The sequence below is a fragment of the Ascidiella aspersa genome, chromosome 6 (genome assembly GCF_963924565.1).
Source record: "Ascidiella aspersa chromosome 6, kaAscAspe10.2, whole genome shotgun sequence".
NCBI lineage: Eukaryota > Metazoa > Chordata > Ascidiacea > Phlebobranchia > Ascidiidae > Ascidiella > Ascidiella aspersa.
In genome coordinates, this window is record NC_139452.1 from 2958115 (window position 1) to 2977269 (window position 19155).

The 19155-nt window shown below is 34.1% G+C and overlaps 3 protein-coding genes across 3 annotated transcripts; all 3 read left to right on the top strand.

Moving 5' to 3' along the window:
• The first annotated feature begins 1742 nt into the window (after positions 1–1742).
• Positions 1743–6204, top strand: LOC146139165 (uncharacterized). The gene is made up of 2 exons (XM_083391545.1): positions 1743–3700; positions 4515–6204. The coding sequence occupies exons 1-2, from the start codon at positions 1812–1814 to the stop codon at positions 5689–5691; spliced, it is 3066 nt and encodes a 1021-aa protein (XP_083247671.1). The 5' UTR covers positions 1743–1811; the 3' UTR covers positions 5692–6204.
• Positions 6205–9837: 3633 nt separating this feature from the next.
• On the top strand, positions 9838–12226 carry LOC146139166 (uncharacterized). The gene is made up of 2 exons (XM_083391546.1): positions 9838–10664; positions 10911–12226. The coding sequence occupies exons 1-2, from the start codon at positions 9907–9909 to the stop codon at positions 11794–11796; spliced, it is 1644 nt and encodes a 547-aa protein (XP_083247672.1). The 5' UTR covers positions 9838–9906; the 3' UTR covers positions 11797–12226.
• A 21-nt stretch (positions 12227–12247) lies between these two features.
• Positions 12248–14188, top strand: LOC146139167 (uncharacterized). The gene is made up of 2 exons (XM_083391548.1): positions 12248–13410; positions 13909–14188. The coding sequence occupies exons 1-2, from the start codon at positions 12323–12325 to the stop codon at positions 14120–14122; spliced, it is 1302 nt and encodes a 433-aa protein (XP_083247674.1). The 5' UTR covers positions 12248–12322; the 3' UTR covers positions 14123–14188.
• Positions 14189–19155: the final 4967 nt, after the last annotated feature.

Genomic DNA, 19155 nt, shown 5'->3' on the forward strand with positions numbered 1-19155 from the left:
TTTTTGACCCGGCCCGCTACAATATTTTAGGTTTCCCATGCGGCCCACGGCTAAAAATAATTGCCCACCCCTGCCTCAAACGACGGTTTGATTTTACACAACGCAAATTAAGATATCATATTTGAGGTTTTTCATGTCTATACTTGTTTCGTAAATTGTTCGGGCAATAACTCCTTCGGCACAGCCGATTTCTGTGCCTCAAATACTGTCTTTTACATTCTAGTTCTAGCAATGGACAGTAGATTGTTTGTATCAGATTTACAGCAAGGCTTTATTGAATACCCCCTTTATCAGTGCATTTTCTTCCAAACTTTGTGCTTGCTTGTTCATTTTTAGTGGCAGAAGGTAAATTCATATATTTAGTTCGCAATCTCTAAAAGAAAAGTCGGACAGCGCAGTTAAAAAACTCATTGTTATGTAACAATAAGGTTTCTTACTAAATAAAAACTATTATTTGTAGATAATTGTTTTGTTTTATCAAAGCAAAGACCATAATGGCATAATATCATTTACAATTTGAAAATCTGCTCTGCGGCCTAAGGATCTTCGTACCCCTTGGTGTCCGATCTCGTACCACCAAGGGGGTTCCAGTACCCCCGGTTGGGAATCTCTGCTCTAAAGCATTAGAAATAGCACCAGGGTTGAAAAACACTATATTCTGCGAAAACAGAAATCCAATATATTTTTGGGACAAAAGATGGCGTCCATTCAAGGTTTGCCAATGGAACGAGCGGCGTAGATTTGTTCATAATCAATTTTTATTGCGGGAGAAATCAGCTGTTCACAAAAATGGGCGCTGGTCTAGAATCCTAGCACATTATTAAATCAACGCACATTATTTGAGTTAAGGTGCGAGTTAGCGTTTGGGTGTGAGTGGGTATTAGTATATTCTTTATTAAATAATAATACTTGACCCACCCTAAACCAAACGCTAACCCGCACCCTAAACAAATAATGTTTGTTGTGGTAGGATTCTAGAACAGCGCCAAAATTTGGCGCTCTTTCACTTATGTACGTGAATATTAATAAAAACAAAACTTTCTTTAAATGCCGCATACCACAACGAATATTGTTTGGGTTAGGGTGCGGGTTAGCGTTTGGTTGAGGGTTGGTTGAGTTATTATTAATAATAAACATAATATTACTTGACCCACCCTCACCCAAATGCTAACCCGCACCCTAACCCAAACAATATGTGTTGGTATGCGGTATTATTTTGTTTTGTTTTTTGCATAACTTTTCACGTACATAAGTGAAAGAGCGCCCAAAATTTTTATTCATTTTTGGTCCTGAACAAATAAAGTGTTGAGATATACTTTTCAAGTCGATTTTAAATTGTTTGGCATTCTGGATCACTACTTGAATATGGCAAGTGAACCTGCGTTTTTTTTACAACACTAAACCTGTATCCCCCAAAAAAGACTGTGCGAGTTAGCGTTTGGGTGTGAGTGGGTCAAGTATTAGTATATTCTTTATTAAATAACAATATGACCCACCCTAACCCAAATTTTTATTACATTACAACAACAACAAAATCATATAGCCTTCACAAATTAATAAGTTACATTGACTGAGAAAACTATATTTATATATATACTACTAATCAACATAAAAAAACTGTGGGTTTTCATTATTTGATGCACTTCTTTTATTGTAACTTTAAATTGCCTTGTTTAAAGTTTAATCTAATTTGGTATATTCTTTAAATAATATCATTTTTTTAAATAGCATAACTTGAAAAATGGTAATATGGATTTGAATAGCTAAATATTTTCAGATTGATAAGTTGAATATATAAACAAAATTAAAGTATGTCTGATTTGCAATGGCAGTGGACCAACCAGAATGATGATGTTTCTTCAGATGATGATTCACAAGTTTACATTCCAGGCTGGCTTGAGTTTTATCAGATTCACTCTGCGAATGACTTTCTTGATTTTATGGGAAGACAATATTTGTTGAAGCAAAGTGATTTGTTTACTGACAAGGACCCTTATAAAGTAATGCTAGACAACATATTTCAAGAAAAAAGTTGTAATATTAAGAAGGAAAAACAAGAGGTGGAAAGCGCTCCCCCTGTAAATCTCATAATTCCACCCAAAAATGAAGACTGCAACAAATGTTTAAGTTTAGTTGAACATGGTGATAATAACATATTTAAACAAATTCAAATTAAAGAGAAATCATTTAAATGTGATGATTGTGGAAAACAATTTTGCAGCTCTAGGCTGTTGTGTATGCACAAAAGAATTCACACCGGAAAAAAACCTTTTAAATGTGATGATTGTGGAAAATGTTTCAACCGATGTAGTCATTTGTATGTACATAAAAGAATTCACACTGGAGAAAAACCTTTTAAATGTGATGATTGTGGAAAATATTTTGGTAATTCTAGTAATTTTTATGCACACAAAAGAATTCACACCGGAGAAAAACCTTTCAAATGCAACGATTGTGAAAAATGTTTTAGTCAATCTAGTAATTTGTATAGACATGAAAGAATTCACACGGGAGAAAAACCTTTTAAATGTGATGATTGCGGAAAATGTTTCAGTCAATCTAATGCATTGTTTAAACACAAAAGGATTCACACCGGAGAAAAGCCCTTTAAATGCAAAGATTGTGGAGAATGGTTTAGTAAAGCTAGTTCTTTGTATGCACATAAACGAATTCACACTGGTGAAAAATCTTACAAATGTGATATTTGTGGAAAATGTTTCAAACGATCAAATGACTTGTTTAAGCACAAAAGAATTCACACTGGAGAAAAAACATTTAAATGTGATGATTGTGGAAAATGTTTTACTCAATCTAGTACTTTGTATGCACACAAAAGAATTCACACTGGTGAAAAATCTTACAAATGTGATATTTGTAGAAAATCTTTTAGTCGATCTAGTTCTTTGTATACACATAAAAGAATTCACACTGGTGAAAAACCTTTTAAATGTGATATTTGTAGAAAATCTTTTAGTCGATCTAGTAATTTGTATACACATAAAAGAATTCACACTGGAGAAAAGCCTTACAAATGTGACGATTGTGGAAAATGTTTTAGTAAAGCTAGTTCTTTGTATGCACATAAACGAATTCACACTGGTGAAAAATCTTACAAATGTGATGTTTGTGAAAAATGTTTTAGTCAATCTAGTGCTCTGGTTGTACACAAAAGAATTCACACTGGAGAAAAACCTTTTAAATGCAAAGATTGTGGAAAATGTTTTACTAAATCATGTAATTTGTATAGACATAAAAGAATTCACACCGGAGAAACACCCTTTAAATGTGATGTTTGTCGAAAATGTTTTAATCAATCTAGTGACTTGTTAAGACACAAAATAATTCACACCAGAGAAGAAACATTTAAATGTGATGATTGTGGAAAATGTTTTAGCCGATCTAGTACTTTGTACGTACATAAAAGAATTCACACCGGAGAAAAACCTTTTAAATGTGATGATTGTGGAAAATGTTTTTATATATCTAGTGCTCTGGTTGTACACAAAAGAATTCACACCAAAGAAAAACCTTTTAAATGTGATGTTTGTGGAAAATGTTTTAAACAATCTGGTAACTTATTTGTACACAAAAGAATTCACACTGGAGAAAAACCTTTTAAATGTGATGTTTGTGAAAAATGTTTTAGCCGATCTACTATCCTAAACACTCACAAAAAATTACACCATAGAAAGAAACGCTAAAATATGCCCAAACTTTTTGAAAATTTTGTGCCTATTTTTATCGATTTCTTAAAAAATCTTATAAATGTGTTTATTGTGTACAATTTTCCAGCCATTGGGGATTCTGGACATTCATTAAATAGTGAATACTTAAGCTGACAATGAGCGAACAAATTTAAATGTGAGAATTGTTGAAAACATTTCTACAAATCTAGTCAAAATTTCTCACTTAAAAGTAATCTTATAAATGTTGTCCTTCTATATTCTTAACCTTTGCTAATCTGTCGAACCCCTTCTTATTTGCGCAAGCTTTCGTTGAATCCTAACTTTTCGCTCGTTTATTTATTTACGATGACCTTGCAAAGTTACATCAAATGTAAAAAACATGTTTAATTGGATAAAATTATCAAAACTTTTACTTAAAATGATATATGATGCCTTTTCCAACATTATTAATATATTTTTTTTGTGACATGTTGTTTCTGTTTAAGTGTTAAACATTGTTTACAGCTTCATTATTAGCTAAATCTTTAAACATAGTAAAATTATGTCTGATTTGCAATGGCAGTGGACAAACCAGAATGATGATGTTTCTTCAGATGAAGATTCACAAGTTTACATTCCAGGCTGGCTTGAGTTTTATCAGATTCACTCTGCGAATGACTTTCTTGATTTTATGGGAAGACAATATTTGTTGAAGCAAAGTGATTTGTTTACTGACAAGGACCCTTACAAAGTAATGCTAGACAACATATTTCAAGAACAAAGTTGTAATATTAAGAAGGAAAAACAAGAAAGGGAAAGTACACCCCCTGTAAACCTCATAAATCTACCCAAAAATGAAGACTGCAACAAATGTTTACTTGAACACTGTGATATTAACATGATAAAACAAGTTTACATTAAAGAGAAATTATTAAAATGTGATGTTTGTGGAAAACAATTTTGCAGCTCTAGATTGTTTTGTATACACAAAAGGGTCCACACTGGAGAAAAACCTTACAAATGTGATGATTGTGGAAAATGTTTTAGTCAATCTAATACCTTGTTTCAACACAAAAGAATTCACACTGGAGAAAAACCTTTTAAATGTGATATTTGTGTAAAATGTTTCAGCCGATCTAGTGAATTGGTTAAACACAAAAGAATTCACACGGGAGAAAAACCTTTTAAATGTGATATTTGTGTAAAATGTTTCAGCCGATCTAGTGAATTGGTTAAACACAAAAGAATTCACACGGGAGAAAAACCTTTTAAATGCGATAATTGCAGAAAATGTTTTAGTCAATCTAATACCTTGTTTCAACACAAAAAAATTCACACTGGAGAAAAACCTTTTAAATGTGATATTTGTGTAAAATGTTTCAGCCGATCTAGTGAATTGGTTAAACACAAAAGAATTCACACGGGAGAAAAACCTTTTAAATGTGATGATTGTGGAAAATGTTTCAATCAATCTAGTTCTTTGAATGCACATAAAAGAATTCACACCGGAGAAAAACCTTTTAAATGTGACCATTGTGGAAAATGTTTCAGCCAATCTAGTGACTTGGTTAAACACAAAAGAATTCACACCGGAGAAAAACCTTTTAAATGCAAAGATTGTGGAAAATATTTTGGTAAATCTAGTTGTTTGAATGAACACAAAAGAATTCACACTGGAGAAAAACCTTTTAAATGCAAAGATTGTGGAATATGTTTTGTTAAATCAAGTTCTCTGCGTGAACACAAAAGAGTTCACACTGGAGAAAAACCTTTTAAATGTAATCATTGTGGAAATTGTTTCAGACGATCTAGTCATTTGTACATACATGAACGAATTCACACTGGAGAAAAACCTTTTAAATGTGATGTTTGTGAAAAAAGTTTCAGTCGATCTAGTTCTTTGAATGTACACCATAGAATTCACACTGGAGAAAAGCCTTATAAATGTGATGAATGCGGAAAATGTTTCACTGGATCTAATTATTTGTATTATCATAAAAAAATCCATAACAGATACAAGTCTTAAACTTGTCTGAATACATAAAATACCTTGGCCTAAATCATTGCTTTTATTCTATCATAGATATTATGTATCAACGCCTTGTAATTAAGTATATTGGATTATGATTTGAGAGAGACTCAGTACCACTTCGTACCACTTACAGTACTAAGTTTTAATTGAGTAAGTCCTTCTGTTTTTATACTGATGTGTTGTTTAATAATTTTGTTTCAGTTTCTTTAAATTACTTTGATTTATATCAGTGCTCCGCATCTGGTATGCTGCGAGACCATGCCAGGTGTGTCGCGGTGTGCCAGAGTTGCGGCCGCGGACCTTGGTTTGGACCACCCTTATCCAAACGAACGGCTAGTTTCGGTGTGACGTCATTGAATCAGATGACAACTTGTTTTTTACCAGCTTTTCAAAATCAGAGTAAAACAACAAATCGTGCTTGTGAATTTTCGAAGTTTGCGTTATATATTAAAATTTAAAATTCGAAAAAATGATTTTAAAATTAAACATTTCGAAAAAACGAGTACAAAACCAAAGAATTTTCGCAAATTGTATTATAAAATTTAAACATTGCCAATATTGTTCTCACTTTCAATTTTTCCAATTGCGATAACTGTACGTCCGTTTGGATGCTAACGAAATTTGTATTTTTGAGCTGTATTAGTACGGTACTAGCAGTAGCAAACCCGTGCAATTACTTTGCAATTGCAGTATTATCATTATACAACAATAAAGGAGCAAATTACGATAGAACATTTGAACTCGCGATAGCTTTCATAAAACATGAGCAGCTTACGGCCATTCTGGTAAACCAGTTGTCTTTGATAGGTGTTCTATAAAACATTATTTAAAATAATAAATTATGAGTTCTGTCACGAAACTAGTTTTCCGCGCGACCCCGGTTTAAAAATCGTTATTGTGAGCTGATGCGGAGTTCGTAAAAATTCACCCAAGTCCGGTCAAATAATTAACCCGAGTCCGACTCCTAGGAAATGAACGATTTTGTCGAGTCACGAGTCCGACTGTGACTCTACAGCCTGTATTTCACCCATTCACGTTACTAAAATAAGATTGATATTCAGCAATTCGCACATAGGGGCGTCATATTACTTATTACATTGAAAAATGGTTGAAAAATATTTCACCTTTACAATTTACAGTTGCCGGGCTCTTCAGTTCCGTAGTTTGGTACTTCGCATGCGCACGTCGCACTCGGAACTCGGGTAGTTGTATGTAGTCTTACTCGAGTCCCTAACCCGACTTTAGCCAAATAAAACGACTACAAGTCCGACTGCGGCTCCGTAACCCTGGGGTGAAGTGATAGATTTGTTTTGTGTCATTTACAAACGTTGCCAGTTAACTTGAATGATTTTTGTTTCAATTGAACTTTTAGAACTTTTTCTCAACAGGAATGGTAAATAGAATGAGGCAGCCCTATTGCTTTTTTATTAGAAGGGTGTGGTACTTTGATGTCGAAATATAGAAATTCAACTGTGCACAATGTAGAGAAACTTTTCGCGATTTATTGCACTCTTATAAAACATGTGTGTTAAATATCTTACTAATAGAGCAGAAACATAATGTTAAATCCAAAATACCCAGAGTCACCATAAAGCATTTAAAAAGCATTATCTTCGTACCCACCAAAAAATCCAAAAAAAATCTGATGACATTTTTCAGATATATATTGCTAAATTACATTTATTTTATATTTCAGTGAAACGTTGAACTGGTATTTCGCAAGAAAAAATTAAATGTTAAATATTTTGTTTTCCACATCTCAGTGAAATATTTGTTGCTGTTTCATTGATAAAATACCCTCAAACCAGACCTGGGCAACATACGGCCCGCGGGCCGGATCCTTAATCCGGCATGCGGTTTATTTTCAATAAAATACATAGGCTAAGCGAAAACCAGGGCAAGTTGACAGATCTTGTCAAGACCCCGCCAAATTCGATTTTTAGCCTGTTTTAAATGCTAAAATGGAAATTCTTTTCTCGCTTCGCACGAATCTCTTCTGTGTTGCTCGTATATGTTCCACGCGATTTTTTGGCAACTTCACAGACAAGTAGCGTCCTCTGCTCAGTGGCACTCTCTCCAACGAAAGTTTAACAAACTTGGCCTTACATTTAAAATATATGTAAATATTAGGCCAAGTTTGTTAAACTTTGTAACACATCGGCACATTTTTAGTCGGTGATCAATGCTTCAGGTACCATCTAAATCTAAATTAAAGTTTGCATTTTCAAACAAACATAGTCGCAAATTTTTCGCGCTTCGCGCTACTTTTCGTGACCTTCTTCAAATACGACTTAAATTGCACATTTTTGCACAACTCTAAACGTAGTAACAAATTGGTTGATTATTTGTTTTACACCGTCAGAGTATGACGTCATATTACGTGCATTTGAGATCCTCTTTTTTGACCCGGCCCGCTACAATATTTTAGGTTTCCCATGCGGCCCACGGCTAAAAATAATTGCCCACCCCTGCCTCAAACGACGGTTTGATTTTACACAACGCAAATTAAGATATCATATTTGAGGTTTTTCATGTCTATACTTGTTTCGTAAATTGTTCGGGCAATAACTCCTTCGGCACAGCCGATTTCTGTGCCTCAAATACTGTCTTTTACATTCTAGTTCTAGCAATGGACAGTAGATTGTTTGTATCAGATTTACAGCAAGGCTTTATTGAATACCCCCTTTATCAGTGCATTTTCTTCCAAACTTTGTGCTTGCTTGTTCATTTTTAGTGGCAGAAGGTAAATTCATATATTTAGTTCGCAATCTCTAAAAGAAAAGTCGGACAGCGCAGTTAAAAAACTCATTGTTATGTAACAATAAGGTTTCTTACTAAATAAAAACTATTATTTGTAGATAATTGTTTTGTTTTATCAAAGCAAAGACCATAATGGCATAATATCATTTACAATTTGAAAATCTGCTCTGCGGCCTAAGGATCTTCGTACCCCTTGGTGTCCGATCTCGTACCACCAAGGGGGTTCCAGTACCCCCGGTTGGGAATCTCTGCTCTAAAGCATTAGAAATAGCACCAGGGTTGAAAAACACTATATTCTGCGAAAACAGAAATCCAATATATTTTTGGGACAAAAGATGGCGTCCATTCAAGGTTTGCCAATGGAACGAGCGGCGTAGATTTGTTCATAATCAATTTTTATTGCGGGAGAAATCAGCTGTTCACAAAAATGGGCGCTGGTCTAGAATCCTAGCACATTATTAAATCAACGCACATTATTTGAGTTAAGGTGCGAGTTAGCGTTTGGGTGTGAGTGGGTATTAGTATATTCTTTATTAAATAATAATACTTGACCCACCCTAAACCAAACGCTAACCCGCACCCTAAACAAATAATGTTTGTTGTGGTAGGATTCTAGAACAGCGCCAAAATTTGGCGCTCTTTCACTTATGTACGTGAATATTAATAAAAACAAAACTTTCTTTAAATGCCGCATACCACAACGAATATTGTTTGGGTTAGGGTGCGGGTTAGCGTTTGGTTGAGGGTTGGTTGAGTTATTATTAATAATAAACATAATATTACTTGACCCACCCTCACCCAAATGCTAACCCGCACCCTAACCCAAACAATATGTGTTGGTATGCGGTATTATTTTGTTTTGTTTTTTGCATAACTTTTCACGTACATAAGTGAAAGAGCGCCCAAAATTTTTATTCATTTTTGGTCCTGAACAAATAAAGTGTTGAGATATACTTTTCAAGTCGATTTTAAATTGTTTGGCATTCTGGATCACTACTTGAATATGGCAAGTGAACCTGCGTTTTTTTTACAACACTAAACCTGTATCCCCCAAAAAAGACTGTGCGAGTTAGCGTTTGGGTGTGAGTGGGTCAAGTATTAGTATATTCTTTATTAAATAACAATATGACCCACCCTAACCCAAATTTTTATTACATTACAACAACAACAAAATCATATAGCCTTCACAAATTAATAAGTTACATTGACTGAGAAAACTATATTTATATATATACTACTAATCAACATAAAAAAACTGTGGGTTTTCATTATTTGATGCACTTCTTTTATTGTAACTTTAAATTGCCTTGTTTAAAGTTTAATCTAATTTGGTATATTCTTTAAATAATATCATTTTTTTAAATAGCATAACTTGAAAAATGGTAATATGGATTTGAATAGCTAAATATTTTCAGATTGATAAGTTGAATATATAAACAAAATTAAAGTATGTCTGATTTGCAATGGCAGTGGACCAACCAGAATGATGATGTTTCTTCAGATGATGATTCACAAGTTTACATTCCAGGCTGGCTTGAGTTTTATCAGATTCACTCTGCGAATGACTTTCTTGATTTTATGGGAAGACAATATTTGTTGAAGCAAAGTGATTTGTTTACTGACAAGGACCCTTATAAAGTAATGCTAGACAACATATTTCAAGAAAAAAGTTGTAATATTAAGAAGGAAAAACAAGAGGTGGAAAGCGCTCCCCCTGTAAATCTCATAATTCCACCCAAAAATGAAGACTGCAACAAATGTTTAAGTTTAGTTGAACATGGTGATAATAACATATTTAAACAAATTCAAATTAAAGAGAAATCATTTAAATGTGATGATTGTGGAAAACAATTTTGCAGCTCTAGGCTGTTGTGTATGCACAAAAGAATTCACACCGGAAAAAAACCTTTTAAATGTGATGATTGTGGAAAATGTTTCAACCGATGTAGTCATTTGTATGTACATAAAAGAATTCACACTGGAGAAAAACCTTTTAAATGTGATGATTGTGGAAAATATTTTGGTAATTCTAGTAATTTTTATGCACACAAAAGAATTCACACCGGAGAAAAACCTTTCAAATGCAACGATTGTGAAAAATGTTTTAGTCAATCTAGTAATTTGTATAGACATGAAAGAATTCACACGGGAGAAAAACCTTTTAAATGTGATGATTGCGGAAAATGTTTCAGTCAATCTAATGCATTGTTTAAACACAAAAGGATTCACACCGGAGAAAAGCCCTTTAAATGCAAAGATTGTGGAGAATGGTTTAGTAAAGCTAGTTCTTTGTATGCACATAAACGAATTCACACTGGTGAAAAATCTTACAAATGTGATATTTGTGGAAAATGTTTCAAACGATCAAATGACTTGTTTAAGCACAAAAGAATTCACACTGGAGAAAAAACATTTAAATGTGATGATTGTGGAAAATGTTTTACTCAATCTAGTACTTTGTATGCACACAAAAGAATTCACACTGGTGAAAAATCTTACAAATGTGATATTTGTAGAAAATCTTTTAGTCGATCTAGTTCTTTGTATACACATAAAAGAATTCACACTGGTGAAAAACCTTTTAAATGTGATATTTGTAGAAAATCTTTTAGTCGATCTAGTAATTTGTATACACATAAAAGAATTCACACTGGAGAAAAGCCTTACAAATGTGACGATTGTGGAAAATGTTTTAGTAAAGCTAGTTCTTTGTATGCACATAAACGAATTCACACTGGTGAAAAATCTTACAAATGTGATGTTTGTGAAAAATGTTTTAGTCAATCTAGTGCTCTGGTTGTACACAAAAGAATTCACACTGGAGAAAAACCTTTTAAATGCAAAGATTGTGGAAAATGTTTTACTAAATCATGTAATTTGTATAGACATAAAAGAATTCACACCGGAGAAACACCCTTTAAATGTGATGTTTGTCGAAAATGTTTTAATCAATCTAGTGACTTGTTAAGACACAAAATAATTCACACCAGAGAAGAAACATTTAAATGTGATGATTGTGGAAAATGTTTTAGCCGATCTAGTACTTTGTACGTACATAAAAGAATTCACACCGGAGAAAAACCTTTTAAATGTGATGATTGTGGAAAATGTTTTTATATATCTAGTGCTCTGGTTGTACACAAAAGAATTCACACCAAAGAAAAACCTTTTAAATGTGATGTTTGTGGAAAATGTTTTAAACAATCTGGTAACTTATTTGTACACAAAAGAATTCACACTGGAGAAAAACCTTTTAAATGTGATGTTTGTGAAAAATGTTTTAGCCGATCTACTATCCTAAACACTCACAAAAAATTACACCATAGAAAGAAACGCTAAAATATGCCCAAACTTTTTGAAAATTTTGTGCCTATTTTTATCGATTTCTTAAAAAATCTTATAAATGTGTTTATTGTGTACAATTTTCCAGCCATTGGGGATTCTGGACATTCATTAAATAGTGAATACTTAAGCTGACAATGAGCGAACAAATTTAAATGTGAGAATTGTTGAAAACATTTCTACAAATCTAGTCAAAATTTCTCACTTAAAAGTAATCTTATAAATGTTGTCCTTCTATATTCTTAACCTTTGCTAATCTGTCGAACCCCTTCTTATTTGCGCAAGCTTTCGTTGAATCCTAACTTTTCGCTCGTTTATTTATTTACGATGACCTTGCAAAGTTACATCAAATGTAAAAAACATGTTTAATTGGATAAAATTATCAAAACTTTTACTTAAAATGATATATGATGCCTTTTCCAACATTATTAATATATTTTTTTTGTGACATGTTGTTTCTGTTTAAGTGTTAAACATTGTTTACAGCTTCATTATTAGCTAAATCTTTAAACATAGTAAAATTATGTCTGATTTGCAATGGCAGTGGACAAACCAGAATGATGATGTTTCTTCAGATGAAGATTCACAAGTTTACATTCCAGGCTGGCTTGAGTTTTATCAGATTCACTCTGCAAATGACTTTCTTGATTTTATGGGAAGACAATATTTGTTGAAGCAAAGTGATTTGTTTACTGACAAGGACCCTTATAAAGTAATGCTAGACAACATATTTCAAGAAGAAAGTTGTAATATTAAGAGGGAAAAGCAAGAAGTGGAAAGCACTTCCCCTGTAAACCTCATAAATCCACCCAAAAATGAAGACTTTAACAAATGTTTAGATGAACATTGTGATATTAACATGGTAAAACAAGTTAACATTAAAGAGAAATCATTAAAATGTGATGTTTGTGGAAAACAATTTTTCAGCTCTAGACTGTTGTGTATACACAAAAGAATCCACACTGGAGAAAAACCTTTTAAATGTGACAATTGTGGAAAATGTTTCAGTCAATCTAGTAATTTGTATACACACAAAATAATTCACTCTGGAGAAAAACCTTACAAATGTAATGATAGTGGAAAATGTTTTAGCCAGTCTGGTAGTTTATATAAACACAAAAGAATTCACACTGGAAAAAAACCTTTTAAATGTGATGATTGTGGAAAATGCTTCAACCAATCTAGTAATTTGTATGTACATAAAATAATTCATACTGGACAAAAACCTTTTAAATGTGATGATTGTGGAAAATGTTTCAGTCGATCTAGTTTTTTGAATGTACATAAAAGAGTTCACACTGGAGAAAAACCCCATAAGTGCAAAGAATGTGGAAAATGTTTTAATGAATCTAGTAGTCTGTTAAAACATAAAAGAATTCATACCGGAGAAAAACCATTTAAATGCACAGACTGTGGAAAATGTTTCAGATATTCCAGTAATTTCTATACACATGAAAGAATTCACACCGGAGAAAAAAGATTTAAATGTGAAGATTGTGGAAAACATTTCAGCCAGTCTTGTACTTTGTACGCACATAAAAGAATTCACACCGGAGAAAAACCTTACAAATGTGATGTTTGTGGAAAATGTTTTAATCAATCTAGTGCTCTGTCAAGACACAAAAGAATTCACACTGGAGAAAAACCTTTTAAATGTGATATTTGTGAAAAATGTTTCAGACGATCTAATACTTTGTATGCACATAAAAAAATTCACACCGGAGAAAAACCTTTTAAATGTGATATTTGTGAAAAATGTTTTAGACGATCTAATACTTTGTATGCACATAAAAAAATTCACACCGGACAAAAACCTTTTAAATGTGATGATTGTGGAAAATGTTTCAGGCGAGCTAGTTATTTGAATGAGCATAAAAGAATTCACACTGGAGAAAAATCTTTTAAATGTGATGTTTGTGAAAAATGTTTCGGCCGATCTCGAAGTTTGTATATACACAAAAGAATTCACACTGGAGAAAAACCTTTTAAATGTGATGATTGTGGAAAATATTTCAGTCTATCTAGTGTCTTGTTAGAACACAAAAGAATTCACACTGGAAAAAAACCTTTTAAATGTGATGATTGTGGAAAATGTTTCAATCGATCTAGTGTCTTGTTAAAACACAAAAGAATTCACACAGGAGAAAAACCTTTTAACTGTGATGATTGTGGAAAATGTTTCAGACAATCTAGTACTTTGTATAAACATAAAAGAATTCACAACGGAGAAAAACCTTTTAAATGTGATGATTGTGGAAAATGTTTCAGACAATCTAGTAACTTGTACGTACACAAAAGAATTCACACTAGAGAAAAAATGTGATGTTTGTGAAAAATGTTTTAACCAATCTAGTGCTCTACACCTACACAAAAGAATTCACACCGGAGAAAAACCTTTTAAATGTGATGATTGTTGAAAATGTTTAATCGATCTAGTCATTTGTGGGTACATAAAAAAATTCACACTGGATGAAAACCTATTAATTAAATGTGATCTTTGTGGAAAATTTTTAAGTTGATCTAGTCATTTGTAGGTACATAACAGAATTCACACTGGAAAAAAACCTTATAAATGTGATGATTGCAGAAAATGTTTCACTGGATCTAATTATTCGTATGTTCATAAAAAATCCATAACAGATACAAATCTTTGAAAAAAACTTGTCTAAATAAATAGAATACCTTGGCCTAAATCAGTGTTTCCCAACCTTTTTGACACTAGTGCCCCCTTGGCCTAAATATTATTTCATATCGCCCCCCTCATTTTGCTTTACAGTAAAGTATCATATTAATCGTTGTCTAACATCATATTGTCTGCACTTTTGTTTCGATAAGCTGTCCGTAATACTTAAGGTTGTCTAACATACATTCACTATAGGAATTTATGGATACATTAATTCACCAGGTTATGTCATTACAAGGAAATATTCAACTTTCTGCACCAATACTATCAGGGGTCGGCAACCTTTTCTTGTCACGGGCACAAATCAAACTCAGAAAGGTCTCTGTGGGCCGCACAAAATGTTAACTAAGAATTGTGTTATTGGAATGTTAGAACAACTGTGAATCAGGCGGACCTCGGATTTTTTTCATCCATACTACTAATGAAAAGTGTAATAAAGCTAGTTTGAGGAGACGGGATAACCTTAGTGTTTATAGATAGTGTAATTCAGTGTTTGTTAAGCTCTTTAAGTAACGCAATATTTTTGGGGTATACCAACATTTCTTTTAAATTTCGTGCTAGTATTTATTACATTGCCAAAAAAAAATCAAAAAATGTTAAAAAATATATGTCTAATACTTTTGAATGCGTTTTCCTTTTGTCCGCAACCGTAAAAAAGCGCTAATCTATTCCAAAGACAGAATTAAAACGTAAACAAACTGGACGTAGAAAGATTATTGGCGCGAAGCGCGAGCGAAAATTTTTTGCCCGTACTAAGTTGAAATCGTCAAAAAGTATTTAAAATGGACTCGTGTCAAGTTGTCAAAGAGGTGGCGGGCCGTAAGTTGGCGACCCCTGCTTTAAATATACAAACATTTTGCCGCGTATAAAACTGTGAAACACAACAACAACCAACAACTTTAAATAAGAAAGTCAATTATTACGTAACAATGGTCGGAATACTACTACAAGTTCGCAGTACAAAAGTTGCCATTTAAGGTCAAAAGTTACCTACAGTCCTGTTAGTTACTATTTTTATGTGAACTTTTTATAAAATTTAGCCTATAAGTACTTTTATGTAACGCCCCCTTATGTGCATTCAGCGCCCCCCAAATTAGAAACAGACCCAAAACGCCCCCTTGTAACTCGCCAACGCCCACAAGAGGGCGGTACCGCCCACGTTGGGAACCTCTGGCCTAAATCATTGCTTTTATTCTTTCTTAGATATTATGTATGAATGCAACCCTGTCAATGAGTATATTCGGTTATGATTTGAAAGAAACTCGGTACCACTTACAGTACTAAGTTTTAATTGAGTCCTTCTGTTTTTATACTGATGTGTTGTTTAATAATTTTGTTTCAGTTTCTTTATATACTTTGATTTATATCAGTGCTCCACAACCGGTGTGCTGCGAAACCATGCCAGGTGTGCCGTGACCTGGTGTGTGCATTTTTTATACATACTGAAGCAAGTGGGTGATTATGAGTACTCATTTAAATGTCATTTTTACCTCGATGAATCGACCTCACTTGTTCAAGGCAGGGCTGCGGAGTCGGTTAAAAATAACCCGAGTCCGACTCCCGATTCCGGCCAAAAAAATAAACCCGAGTCCCGAGTCCGACTTGAACTCTTGAGCCTGTATTGTAGCGATTTATGTAACTAAAATAACGTGGATATTCAGCAATCCACTTAAGAGTGTCGTATAATTCATTCACTCACAATACATGGTTGGAAAATATTCCGCCATATAATATTCCACCTTTACAATTTCCATTTTGCGGCCATATTAGCTTCAAAAATTCGGTACTGCGCATGTCGGACTCGGGTAGTTTTACAAGGTCTTACTCGAGTCCCTAGTCCGACTCCAGCAAAATCAAACCGACTCCCCGAGTCCGCAGCCCTGGTTCAAAGTAATGTCTTATTGAAATACAATTGTTCATCTTCTGCTTCATACTTCTGATATTCTTCCACACTGATTAGTTGGCATAAAGGCCTTAGCTCAGAACCACAACTACTCTTGTCTTGGTTTCTGGTTAACAGACGTACTGGGCAAGCCGGCAGCAGCGACCGTTCCGTTTATTGACTTAGACAAGACTGTACAAGTTGAAAGTTTGCATGAAAGAGGGAAGGCGACACCAAAAATAAAAACGTACTTTCCATAGTAAACTTCTTTGAAAGTATGTGCAATTCAACTATCCTTTTTCTGTAAAAGCTTGGTTTGACGACTTAACTTAACACAGTTAATTTTATCACAAAATTTAATCAATGGTACAACAACAAACCTATCTCTCCCGAGCCAAAATGGTAATATCGTCAATTAATGTTTTGTGAAAAAATGTTCAACTTTGCTTGCATTTGTTTTGCTATCATTCAACTTGCAGTTTACAAACTAATTAAAATGCCGGTCAAACGTTGCAAAGAAAAAATAAGTGAACTAAAAAACACAAATGTTAGTTCTATGTGACGTAACAATGTTCAGCAATTAGGCGAGCAGATAAAGAATAGCAATCACGACGTCGACTGTTGCAAAACTTTTTACGATTAGCAAGTAGTAACGTGTAAGAGAAAAATGCGTTATAGGTTAAAGAAGGTTTAACACTAAAGTGGAGTTTAACTAAAAAATAAAAATACTGACACAGGTTTTGCAATACCACGACATTGCCGTGGCCCCCCAGGGGGGCCGAGGGCCACGGTTGAGAAACCCTGCTCTATACTAAAGTGGAAAGGGATATTAACCATACTATTAAAACCCATGAAATATTATTTATTATATTATTAATATATTATTGGTATTTCGTGATGGTGTAATTAGTCTTAGCAGCTGTTTCAAAAATTAAATTAGGCAAAACATGCAAAGCACAAATGCCAGGTTTTATTTTTCGAATTCTATGAAACGCCCTCCGTTCTCTAACTAGCTATTGCAAAGGGGTACAATTTTCAGAACTTTTAGAGAGTCCATAAAACCGCACATTTAGAAAAGAAAGGAATCTAATAAGTAAATTTTTATTGTTTTGTTTCAGGGCTGCCGAGCCGGACTCGGGACTCGAGTAAGACCACGTAAAACTACTGTCCGACATGCGCATGCGCAGTACCAAATTTTTAAACTGATATATGACCGCCAATTGTAACTTCCATGTATTGTCATCCCTATAGGTGGTTTGCCTAATATCCACGTTCTGTTAGTTACGTAAATTGGCCGAATACGGGCTGTAGAGTCAGGGCCGGACTCAGGACTCGACAAAATCGCATGTTTGACCGAAGTCGGACTTTTTGGGACCCGAACCGTAAGACATTAGTGCATTTCTAAGCAGAAAGGTATATCCTACGGGGTACGACAATTAGTGCATCCAAAGGATCAAAAAGTCCCGGCTTTAGACCTTGATGTCAATGCACTAATTTACCATTAACAAATGTGCGTAAGAAGATTAGGTTTATTAATACTTGACCCACCCAAACCCAACGCTAACTATAGCACACTAAGGTACCATGGACGGGAAACATCTTAGTGCTAGAGCTACCATATGTTCAGCACCCAAAAAGATGACATTTTTTTGGCGGCCAGTGAAACGAAAGTAGAATTGTTACGCTTGAGTTTGATGATGTTTTACATTTCCTTGGTAGTTGCAGGCAAAAGTTACAAAAACAAAGCAGAGCAAAATTTACAAAAACAACAAATGAAATTTGCCTTTCAGATTCACGAGTTGTAAAAAAAAAATTGCTTCTGTCTTTTTGATACCATATACGTGTTTTACGTGGTTCATTGAAGTTTTTCACCTACCACTGGTCTTAAAGCTTAGGCCTTAAACGAGTTGTAGCCTACTACAACGCTTGTACCATTGTGACGAACAATAAAGTCCAAAGTAGACCATTAACTCAATGTTGCGTCACAATGCAGCAAATTACGGAACTGGCGAAGTTCTACATTTTATGGATAAGCTTTTCAAGTCTTGAATTTTGCAATACGATATAAAATTGTAATATATTTGGCGGACCGGCAGGAAAGTTGATGCGGACCGGCACCGGTCCGCGGTTGAGAATCACTGAGTTAACGATTAACCATCTGCAACAAAATAAACGCAACTGTATTCGCGTTGCGCGCTTTAAACTGAGCTTCAGTTGTCTTAACTGAGCTTCAGTTGTAGGCTATATCTGGGCAGAAGTTCATCCGACTCCGGCCAAATGTACAATTTCGAGGAGTCTCGGGTCCGGTTCCGCCTTTATAGCCCGCATACCACCCATTAACGTGACTAAAATAAAGTGGAAATTAAGCAATCCACTAGTAGGGGTGTTATATAATCCATTCACCCATAGTACAAAGGTGGAAAACATTTCACAATATGCTATTCCACGTTTACAATTTACAGTTTGCGGTCTCATCAGTTTTAAATTTTAGTGCTGCATTGCACACATCGGACTAGGGACTTTGGTAGTCTAACGTGGTCTTACTTGAGTCTATACTGTTTGTACTATTAGCTTGTTTAGTTTATTCCATCACAGAAGGTCGCAGAATAGAAGAGCAACGAGTTTTAGGCCTAGTCACTATGCAGCCAAATGCCAAAAATTCTCATTAAAATATATTTCCTATGAAAAGAACAAGGAAATGCAAATTACAAAAAGAAGGAGATTTCAGCATTTTTCGGTGTTCTCGAAAACCTTTCGTTTTTTCCATGGAAAATAGCACAACATGATAGCC

Excerpts from the sequence above, each read along its gene's own strand:
- LOC146139167 (XM_083391548.1), top strand. The coding sequence starts at position 12,323 with ATGTCTGATTTGCAATGGCAGTGGACAAACCAGAATGATGATGTTTCT. Across the intron at positions 13,411-13,908 it reads TTTAATCAATCTAGTGCTCT|TGTCTTGTTAAAACACAAAA; the intron begins GTCAAGACACAA and ends CAATCGATCTAG.
- LOC146139166 (XM_083391546.1), top strand. The coding sequence starts at position 9,907 with ATGTCTGATTTGCAATGGCAGTGGACCAACCAGAATGATGATGTTTCT. Across the intron at positions 10,665-10,910 it reads TTCAGTCAATCTAATGCATT|TACTTTGTATGCACACAAAA; the intron begins GTTTAAACACAA and ends TACTCAATCTAG.
- LOC146139165 (XM_083391545.1), top strand. The coding sequence starts at position 1,812 with ATGTCTGATTTGCAATGGCAGTGGACCAACCAGAATGATGATGTTTCT. Across the intron at positions 3,701-4,514 it reads CACCATAGAAAGAAACGCTA|CAAAAATGAAGACTGCAACA; the intron begins AAATATGCCCAA and ends CATAAATCTACC.